This window comes from Pelodiscus sinensis, chromosome 2, assembly GCF_052426305.1.
Source record: "Pelodiscus sinensis isolate ZL-2025 chromosome 2, ASM5242630v1, whole genome shotgun sequence".
NCBI lineage: Eukaryota > Metazoa > Chordata > Testudines > Trionychidae > Pelodiscus > Pelodiscus sinensis.
This window is the reverse complement of record NC_143053.1, coordinates 120269915-120281416: the sequence shown is the minus strand read 5'-3', so window position 1 is coordinate 120281416 and position 11502 is coordinate 120269915. Positions and strand designations below refer to the sequence as shown.

The 11502-nt window shown below is 40.1% G+C and overlaps 1 protein-coding gene across 1 annotated transcript in view; it reads right to left on the bottom strand.

Annotated features, from left to right (window-relative positions):
- Nucleotides 1-629: 629 nt before the first annotated feature.
- The window catches only part of VPS4B (vacuolar protein sorting 4 homolog B), a 43151-nt gene continuing 32278 nt past the window's right edge, over nucleotides 630-11502 (bottom strand). The window contains exons 10-11 of the mRNA XM_075921373.2: nucleotides 6538-6678; nucleotides 630-2161 (exon numbers count right to left, since the gene is read on the bottom strand). Of these exons, the coding sequence (XP_075777488.2) occupies nucleotides 2060-2161; nucleotides 6538-6678 (243 nt within the window). The 3' untranslated portion in view covers nucleotides 630-2059. The remainder of the gene's footprint in view (nucleotides 2162-6537; nucleotides 6679-11502) is intronic.

Here is an 11502-nt window from a genome sequence, read left to right as displayed (position 1 = left end):
AGACCTGGAGATAAAAAAAAGGGAGAAACTGGGAGAAATCAAGGGGGAACTGGTTTGTCTGGCTGCAGCTGGAGAAGTGGATGAAATCAGGTAGTTTCTCAGAGATGGAGCCGTACTTTCATTATCTCTGATTGACAAATCTGGTGAATTTCCAAGGTTGCATAGAGCATATCCCATGTCATAGATTTGTGGACCTCATTACAAATAAGAAATGCAAACTGTTAAACCTATATAGTGAAAATATTGAACACAGAATACTTCCCACAACTAAAATGCATAATACAAGCCTGCATTTCCAGGATATATCTCTGAGAATTGCAAGACTGCACTAAACTTAGTCTCTACTCTAGTTTGAATTTTGTCAGGGTTGTAAATATTTAGAATTATGCACACAGACTGCAACATGAGAAAGGCACAATTATTTCATTGACATGAATGACAAAGAAATTGGGTGTATACAGACAGTGAAAGGTTATTGGAGAGGAAATGAAGTTTTAGCAACATGTGGATTATAAGAAATAGCTAAAGATTGCTTCTGTGTAATAGTGCAAACTATATCTATGAACTGCATTAGAAAGTTTGTCCAGGGCCCCCTTGAAAATATTGAAGGAAAAAACGAAACATAGCTGTTGAACTATGACATTTTACTTCATTTAAGTACAGCAAATTTCACCACTCCTGATTTGTACATTACACAAAATATGTACAAAAAAGAAAACCGAACCCATCAAAAGGTGACCATATAGTATATCTACGAAATGTGCAAATTTTTGTAATGCAAGTTAGTTTAAACAAAGCATATGTAGGGATAGAATTTTACAGTAATAATGGAATGTACTGCATTCTAAATACCTCAATGACCTTTCATATCTACAGTGCAAACTTACAAGGCACAAACAATGCTGACACTATAGTGTTGTAAGTTACATTCAGGCACATCTGAGAATCGATACTCCATTAGAAAATGTCACTGGAAATAACACGATTCTACTTTTCTATTTTTTTTTTTAGAGAAGAAGTTTCAGCACTGTACTTGAAGAGGTACTTAAGGACAATTTAACCCATCATCTCAAAGCTGTAGCCTTTTACTACTTCCTCCCTAAATTTCCCAAGTTCCAAAAATAAGTTCGCTAGTTAGTTGCAGAAGTACCTCTCTTACAACATTCAAAAACTGGTTATACCTTGCAGGACTTCAATTATGTAATCTTATGCAAGTACTCTAAAATATTTGGTATGTTTGGTTAAAACTTCTGGTGAAAGTAACTGGCTGGAAAAAAAAAAATCTGTAGAACTTTCTTCCAAGATACTTAAATTTTGTGAGTCTTCGCTAGATTGCACAGTGACAGGTGTCTCAGCAAGTAGAATTAAAAAACAAAAAAAGTTTGCTATTTTTAAGGCAACAATTCAACACAGCATGGCAGAAAAAGAACCAAATACCAGTTCAAGATCAGTATTTATCGTAAGTACTGACCATTATATATGTTCAAAATACTTGCCCCCATCACAGTGTTCTTTGCGTACTTATTTTACAGGACACCTACATTTGCAATATCTGATTTACTAGCAAATGTTGTCATTTTTCTAGCTGAAAATAAAGCAATTGATGTACAGGCTAATTGACTGACATTCAGAACACTTGATGCAGTTACACACTGTCCTCTCCCACCCCAAAAAAGGTCATCTGTTGCTGGGCCCGATGGGAGTTTATAAATAATTTATAGCCAGGCATACCAGATATTATCTAAAATTTAACATTAAGTAAAACAACTTATCTTTTAAGAGATTCCTAATATTTAAATACAATTTATCACATCACTTTTGTTTTGCCATATGATCCTAAAATTATGCTCTTTGTATTACTTTCTGTAGAAGACATTCAACAGACATTTGAGGAAAACAATACAATACAAAAGCTCAAAGGGACTTTGCAAAGATATCTTCTATTCCATGTGCAAAGTAAGAAGGAAGTGATTTTTTTCATTGGCAATTATTTGAAATGCCATTAATAAAGAGGCAAAGAGGAGAAAACATTAGGTCGAGTTCTACAACTTTCTTTGGTTTAGCCTTCCTGACCAAAGTCTTCTGTAAATTTCTTCAATTTTTCCAGATCCTGTTCATTTACTGTTGGTTTTGTGTTAGCTAGTGACCTTAGCATATCAGGCTGTTAGAGAAAGAAAATAAGAAAGATGAATATATTAAGAACTACACACATTTTCATAAATACAACATTAACAACAATATCACATCCAATAATCTTCCTGCTAATATGCACACTGGAAAAAAATCAACTGGTACAACCCTGGAACATGGAATTAATAAATTGCACAGAAGTCTAACTAAACCTAAACATTTACATGTATAATTTCCATAACCCAAAATGTGGTCAATTAATAAAGGCATATTAGTGACATTTCTAACAGTGAAACCTTAGCCAGTAAATAACTTTCTACAGTGACTAGCACACAATTTGGCTCATCATTGCTTAGTAGAAGGGAAGAATAGCTTCATATGATGGGTCTATTGAATGTTGCTCACTATCACAAGTTTAACTACAATAATTTATATAAAGGTAGGGAAAAAACCCAAGTGTTCCCAAGTATACTACATGGTATAATACTATAGAAGTTGAATTGATATATAAAGCAAATCTTTTACAACTAATATCTAGTCAAGTTTAGCTATTCATGATTGATAGGCTAACTGCCTCCAATTACAAAAACCAGTTTTTACAAGTCTCAAAAGGGTAATACCTGTATTATTTCAATTCAGCCAACCACCACCATAACATGGCATTTTCCTAAACTTTTACCCCTGTTTTTAGCAAACATCTATGAAGCCAGAACCCCAGAGATAAAAAGCACTAATATTTGGGATAAGAAATTGTGGTTTTAATCCTAGGTGATATTGACCAACTGGAGTAGATACATTAAAAAAAATGTGACAAACACATTAAACTTTAACAGGGCTATTTTGTAGACAGAAAACACAAATGAAATGGCAACAGATACTAAAATAATTTAAAAGAATTAAAGCCTTATCTGATTAAGAACAACAGCTGATTTCAAAACACTGAAAGATATGAACATGGGATTCCTTAAATATGTCTAATAACCCCAAAGGAAACAATCTAGGTATATGCACCCCAAGGGGAGGACAGAAGGTTTGAACCCTCCAAAATAAACAGTTAACTCAACTGACTGCATATAAATATTACTGTACTATAAAATATGTTGAGTAAGGGCTTTATGAAATCTTATGTTCTAAACCAGTGTTTCTCAACCTTTTTTTTTTATAAAGTACCCCTTAAAAAAATTATAAGTACCCCCAGTACCTACAATTTTCAGACACACAATTTTTCCCCCCTACTATTGCACCATATTTGTTTAAACAGCTTAATTGTAGCCAGGCAGGTAATGACATTTTTGGGTGTAAAAAATATAAAAATAATAAATCGCCGTAAAACTTAAAACAAAAATTCAGTTTTCTCCAAATTTCAGTTGTGTTGATGTACCCCTTCCCACCCCCCCCCCCCCGGCTTCTCTCAAGTACCCCTAAAGGTATTTGTACCACTGGTTGAGAAACACTGTTCTAAACTAAATCATGAGATATACACGAGAGAGAGAGAGAGAGAGAGAGAGAGAGAGAGAGAGAGAGAGAGAGAGAGAGAGAGAGAGAGTGTGTGTGTGTGTGTGTGTGTGTGTATATATATATATATATATATATAAATAAATAAAAGTGCTGCAACTGCAGCAGCACTATACAGTGCAGATGAAGAGTCAGGCATGGGGGGCACCTCCCAAAACAGATATTTACATGAAATCAGCTTCAGGCTTCAAGAAACTCTCCATTGGCTAGCTCAGGAAAGGTCAACAGTGAACTATTATAGTAATGGAAAGTGTCTGAAATAACTCAAAGTTGAAAAGACCATAACAGTGCCCCAACGTCAAACCAGAAGGAATTTTTGTAACTGATTAACCATGAAACATCATGGATTGAGAATAAAGAGAGAAAAAAAAACTTTTAAAAGCAGACCTGGAACTGATGAGGAAGGGGTTTTTTTTTGGGGGGGGGGGAGGAAGGAGAAGATGGAGATAGTCTCAAGGCTGTGAATACTAGATCCCTCTAATAGCTAGGAGGTAGGCTGGGAAACTATATTAAGGCAATGGGTAAACTGTATTAGAAATGAGGAATTTATCTGATACAGAAGCGTAAAGCCTGAGGTTATGTCTTTTGACACACACACAAGCATGATGTTTTCTTTCCTTCTCTATTTCATCTTTGAATCTGTGGATTTTCTATTAAATAAAATTCTGTTCATTTTTGTTCCAAACAGTTCTCTGTTGGGCAATCTGTGTGATGTGTGCACACAGCATGGTGAATAGGGGGCTGGCGTCAAACCGGCAGGGGATAATCTAAGTGCCTGGGAGAACGTACCCGGGTGGATACTAAGACTACACGGGTTGGAGTCACTTTGCAAAAGCCTAAGTAGGTTAGTGAGAGCCGGGGAACACCTTATACTTGTGGGCTGCTACTGGTGTAAGGGATCTGAACCATAACCACACAGTAAAAAGGCCCTCCAAATACCAAGGTGGTGACAGAATCCTTTACAGGTCTGGGTAGTTTCCAAAGTGTAACACCAGCTCTCTGTAGTACCCAAAAGGTAGACAGAAATCCTGTTAGACCATCAGACAGAGATGCAGGGCTAGACTTACAAAGTTGGGCGTGTGCAGTTTTGCACACGCCTATGACTAACTTATGCATATGCACACTGAGGGTGCACAGATTCAACATGGTTAGTGTTTATTTTTATTTTGGGTAAAGGACATGGAGAAACACTGAAAATGAAGTAAAGAACTAATTTCTAACAGAAGTTAATTCCAGATATAGAGGCTTTTAAAAACTGTATCAGAATGGATGGCAAAATTAGATTAGTCAGTTTCACATAGAAGTTCTGATACGGACAGTAAAAAGCACAGTCAGACATCCATGGTGAAAGAGAGTTTGTTTTCAAATGTTGTATACTAAGAACAGGGTCAACACACACACAGAACCATGTAAAGTTCTCTATAAGTGCAGCAAATAGACTCTTGCTACTGCTTACAGAACTCCCTAGTCATGCCAGAGATACCGGGTCAAAAGAATCTGCCATTCAACTGGCAGCTTATAATGTATGCTGGCTTTATTTTTTCTATTTGAGACAAACAGATAATCATGGGAACATGAGGTGGCTTCCTGCTAATGTTCCCTCTAACTTTTCCATCCATGTGCAGAATACATGTTTTTATGTACACTGAGGCATGTGCAAACGTGCACCTCCAATACAAATACAAAACCTATTTGTGAGCTCTCTGCTAGTCAGCTGGGCAGCATCTGAATTTCTCATGAGCAGACGCACAAGTGCACAGCTTACAGGGAACATTATACTTCCTGCTGAATAAGCAACAAGTGCCTTGGGGCTAGCTCCTATTTAGTCTGAGATCATTATTACTACTAATTAAAAGTCCTCTATGCAGATTACTTTTACCCTGAATAAAAGTTGTAGCTAAGAGACCCAGCTAGCACTTTTAAATTAGATGAGCCCAAATGGTTTGATGAAATCTTTCATTCATTACTTCCAATAGGTGCAACATGCACAGTGGCAGCTCGTCTCCCCCTAACTTTTTCTCCAGCCAAAAATACCTATATGCAGTATTTTCTACATATCTAGTCTTGCAGTTCTTTGAAAAAATATCGCAGCAATAAGTGTCATGTAATAAATTTCACTATTGACTGAACTGGACTGAACCAAAGTCTATGATCCTGCTTCTCAGGAGAGGACTGTTTCTCTACATAAGATAAATATAGTCTGTGCTACAGACTAAACAGAAAATACTTTAGAGAGACAAAGAATAAAGGAATTATTAGTGGAGGAAAGGAAAGATGGGCCCTCACACACACCTTTTTCGAGAAATCCACTGAAACCACAATTAGATACATATATAATCACTTGTCACAAAACTATATTTGATAATGGGAGTCTTCAGCATTAATTTCAATATGTTAACACTAGCCTGCAGTGTAACAATTTATTACATTCTCTCAATACAGTAATACAATCCTGAGATTTGGAGATGTCAGCAATGGAAATATTAGTGACAAAGGTGAGAAAGCTGAAGGGTGTTCACGTGATAGGGATCACTGAAAAGCAGGGATGAAGAGTGGAGGAGACATTTGATAGGTACACAATTTACACTGATGGGAAACGCTTTAGCTGCAGGTCAGTAGATAGGCAGGATGAATATGGGAAAGTTGTAATCAGGGTGGAAAGAGTCCACTCTGCATAACAAAAGGGTTTAGTACCATGGAACAAACTAAACCAGACTCGTGATAGCATTCTGGGATTAACTAACTGTTTGTGGGTGTGCTCAACCCTTCTGAAACCAGGCTGCTAATTTAGGTGCCTAATTTCAAGCACCCACATGTGGAAAACTTTAGGATTATCTTAAAGTTATATGACACATGAAGGAACACATTTCATAATAAAAACAAAATTCTGACCATGGACACAACAGGCTCCAACAGCTTATCCCCTGGAACATCCATCCAGGTCATTTCAATGGCGTCAGGATCACCTGGGGAGCATGGCGTAAGCATGTCTTCTACCAAAATATTTGGATTAGTCAGTGATGGTGCTTTCACCTGGAAATAAAAAGAAAAAGTCATTTAAGTGAAGCATTACAGAAATATTTATAGACCACAGACTGAAGCCAAATAGAAAGCTAGTCAATACACTGTTTACTGCAGAAAGTGATCAATATTGAGAGAACTTTTCACTATTTACTCTGCAAGGAATGAGGGGGAAGTTATTTTACTCTCACCTTCCAAAAGATGGTAAACTTTTACTACCGGTAAACCACCCATTTGGTCTTATGTTTCTAAAAAGGTGTGAACATTTACTAACTATAGTTTAAGCATATAAGGGTCTTCACAGCTGAAATAAATGTTGATTCTTTTCTTTAGTGTGACTTCCACCTCCCACTAGTCGTCTCCGTTCCTTGCTAAAGCACTGTGAAACAGAAGCCATGAGGGTTGTGGCAGAAGTATATGGATATAAAGGTCACTTCATGGAAATCTCATCTGCTTTGAGGCTGGGTATGGTCTAAGTTCTTGTAATTGACTCTCAGTGCCAGAGAAGTTGCTTGCCACAGAGTCTGAGCTGCTTTCTAGCTCTTGCATGAGGACTTGAATTGGAAAGTGGGGCCATCTAGTGAGAGAAAAAAGGTAATGTTTATTAATTATTTCCACAGTCATATATCCAATATGGATATGACAGTTGCCTCATGTTTTTACGTAGTGTAACTAGTGCTGACAATGCTATTTTACATTGTCATTTGCTGGATAACACATCTTCAATAATTCAGAATACTTGCAAACTACTTTTAAAGTGCAGGGATTTGGGGGGAATGTATCTAATGAGTCTTACGCTACATTGAATATTTTGTTTTGTAGCCTGCCTCTACATTTAAATTGACTGTTCATTTTCAAAGCGAGCAATGGCTTACTCTGCATTGGGAAAGCCACACTGAACTAATGTAATACATTAACACAACTAAGCTCTTGAAACCCACGATTAAAGTGACAGTATCCCACAAGGCACAATAGAGTAGATAAGCTAAGCTCACTACACAGATAAAATATTTTGATAAAAACAAGACTACAGGTCCTGACCATCTGCCCTTTTTGCTACTCTATATACTGCAACAGTACTTCATTATTTGATAGCTCTCCAGTACTCATTCCCTTTCAGGCTATAGATTTTTTTTTTTTTAAATCTCATATAGACTCAACCAGCTCCAGATTTGGAAAAAAATTATCTTATCCTCCTTCCTCTTCCCCATATTACCTAATGCAGCCTCCTTGAAATGCCAGTGTGCTTGATAGTTTGATAGAGCAGGGGTGGGGAACCATTTTTGGATTAGGGGCCACTGACCCACAGAAAAATCAGTTGAGGGCTCGCGCACAAGTGAGAAGTAGAAAAAACCCCTCATCATGGCCCATGACTGAGGAGAAAGACACTCCCCACATTCCCCTTGCATATCACAGCCTTGGGGGGTAGGTGAGGCAGCTTAATAGATTTTGTGCACTCTAGCCCCCAGAGGGACTGCAGGGGCATTGGAGCACCAGCATGGGCTCCTCAATGCCGGGGGTGGCCCTGAGCTTTAGGTCTGGATCCAGGCATACCGAGGGCTGCATCCAGCCCCCGGGCCAGAAGTCCCCACCCCTCGTCTAGAAAGATATCCAGTAGATTAAGGCATTTTGTGAATTTAAAAAGAAAATGAAATCCTCAACCACAGAGTTTACAATCAAACAAGGAACAGTAGTAAAGAAAACAAAAAACCAGTAGGAAGAGATTAGGCTTGCTGACAGATTATCAATATTTCCTTGCAGAAAGGCAAGTCAGTTTTAAAATAGATGGTGGATAAATTCCTCACACTGACAGTATCACTAGTTATTCCCCTATTTCTACTCTTAAGGAAGGCTATGGCGAATACTGGGATAAAGCAGGGTAGGTGGGTAATTTAAATCAGTGGTTTAAATAATCAATTTTAATTACTACAGATTGTATCTTCCTGGTCCAGCACTCTCAGGACCTGAGCTGTCCTAGAACAGGGAATTTGCGGGACCAGGGAAGGTCAAGGCTCCCCTGCTGGCTGCACCAGTTACAGCTCCTCTCCCTGGTGCTCCCAAGGTTGGGGCTCCCCACCCTGCCGCTGCCCAGCTAAAGCTGGCCCAGCCAAGCCTCCCTGCCCTGCTGAGCCAGGTATTGCCAGGGACTTCCCAGCCAGGGCTGCCTGACCGCCACCAGCTCTGCTACCTCGGGGTTTCCCAGCCCTGGGCCATCTGGCCGCTGAGGGTTTCCTGGGGTTCCCCGGCCACCTCTGGCCCCTCCCAGAGGCTCTCTGGCCACATGACCCCACTGACACCAGGGGTTCCCCAGTTGGGACAGAGGCTCCCTGATTCCACCTGGCCCCACTGATTCTGGGTTTCCCTTCTGGGGCTGGGACTCTCCAGCTGCTGCTTGGCCTGACTGCTGGAGCTCCGGAACCACTGCTGGGTCCTGCTGCCACCAGGGGTTTCCTGGTCAGAACTTCTTGGCTATCCCAGCCCTGCTACTGCTGAGGCTGTTCCCTGGCTGTCGCTGACCCCACTGACACCGGGGTTTCCCGGCAGGGGGGAGGCTCCCCACTGCCACCTGGCCTTGGTGACGCCAGTGTTCCCCTGCCTTGCTGCTGCTGGCCCAGCTGGGACTCTGTAAATCCCGCATTTACTTGGCCAGCTCCTGCTCCTGGGGCTCTTTAGTCTAGCAACATCCATGCCAGACCACAGATGTTGCCGGACCAGAGTGTCCCAGATATGGGAGGTTCAACCTGTATTTAAATCAGCAAGCGGGAATCCTTGATTTAAATAATCAATTTTAGAAGTCTTGTTTTGCACTGTTACTTTTTCTTTTCCTACGTTGATTCTCTCTGGCAAATGAACATTAAAGCATGCTGATTTACAGCCAAATACAGTATTTATACTATGCTTTCCTTTTTGCTAATCAAAAGGCTGTGTCATACGTGGTTATTGAAGCAATTACAGCACTTTACTTACATTTCCTCAGATTCTTAATTTTGCGCATTTTTATTATGTTAGAAAATGGTGACTGATGCACTTAGATTAATTTTTATTCAAGATGTGTCAAGATATATTTAAATTAGAATGAAGTTTGGTTTCAATTAAATATGAACTAAATACTTAATATTCTTATGTGTTAAAATAAAACTACCTTAAATGTTTTGGATACATAAGAAAAAAATTAGTAAAACATGTTTTGCATTTAAAATTAACAAATTCTGATTAGTGCTCAGCTAGTAACTTTCACATGTAATATGTACTGCTTAACTAAAAAAACCCAATAATAATATATTAGAGTGAAAGCTTACTCCTTAGCATAGGTCACTTCACATATACAACATTTTTAACTTAAAAAGGTAAGTATTAAAATGTATTAATTTAATTTCTTTAAAAAAATTTATTCACCACCAGGATAAAGGAATTTCCAGTTATATTTGGAGTAGATCTGGCTAAATCATATGAAAAAAAGTTCAGCAGCTACTGATTCCTTCAGTTAGCAGTCTATTCTTGTGATGGAATCTGAATAGTTTCTCCAGTTTATCATCAGATCTGTTAGTAGCCTTTGGTACTACTGACCATTTAGCTGCTAACATTCAAGGGAGCGAGCAAGCAAGAAATGTGCATCTATCCAGGATATGCAAGGTTACTGTAATTGACACTGTAAGGCAAGAACAAATAAGAGCTCAGGGATGAAGCAATGGTCTTTATTAGAGAAGAAATGGAACTAGAGACCAGGGTTCTAGTCCCATCTCTGCCTTGCACTTGGGGACATTGGACAAATAGTTTTGGGCCTGTTTAGAATACATAAACTATTGTATAACTTAGTTACAGCATAATTAAAATGCTTAGTGTGTCCTGGACCTAATATGTTGCAATGCATCACACAAATCAGGCTAAAATCATGTCTGAGGCTACAGCATCTTACAAAGTTTAACTGCTCTAGTTAGGTAAGGGACAACTATGTCTTCAATACAATTTTTGTAGTGTACATACAGCTTTAGTAGCTGTGCTTCAATTTCTTCATCTGTAAAAACAGCAATAGCTCCCTCCTTGTCATGTGTGTTATGAAGCTGAAAGTGTTACTTAGAAAGTGATCTTGGATGAGAACCCTAGCTTCAACCAAAAATAATTGTATAGATTGTACCTCCCTTAACTGGATCTCCCTGCTCCAGCAATATAAGTGGTCCTGCATTGGCCACAGATATTCCGGGACCACAGAGCCCAGGAAGAGGGAGGTCTGGTGGGCGAGGAGGAGTGCCATAAGGGGCAGTGGTGACTCCCCCGGGAGGCAAGCATGTGTGAGGGTGGTGGTGACCCTGGATGGCATGGGGAGGAGTTCTGGCCCCAGCAGAACTCCCTCACCCTAAGAGACGGGGAGCTCTAGCCTGGCCACAGCCATGGACCTGCAGCCCTGGACAGGAAGCTCCAATCCCAATGGCAGCCAGGGAGCTCTGGCCCCATCCCCACAGCTCCGGCCGCATTCTGGCTCCAGCAGCCAGGGAACTCCAGCCCCCACCCCAGTAACAGCCAGGGAGCTTCGGCCCTGTCCCTCCGCCCTGGCCGCGGAGCCAGGCAGCTGTGGAGCTCTTCCTCGGCTGCACAGCTCTGGCCATTGCACTCTAGCCCCAGGAGTAGCAAGACCGAGGAGAACCCCAAGGGGCTGAGGCAGCAGTGGGGGAAGGCTGGAGACCATGCCCAGTGGCCATGAGGGAAGGGACCTTCCCTGATCTGGTAAATCCCCTTGTTCGGGACCAGTCAGGTCTCGAGGATGCCAGACCAGTGAGGTCCAACCTGTAGCAGTTCAGTTTAATTTAGACTCTACTAAAAAAACCTCACCATGTGTGA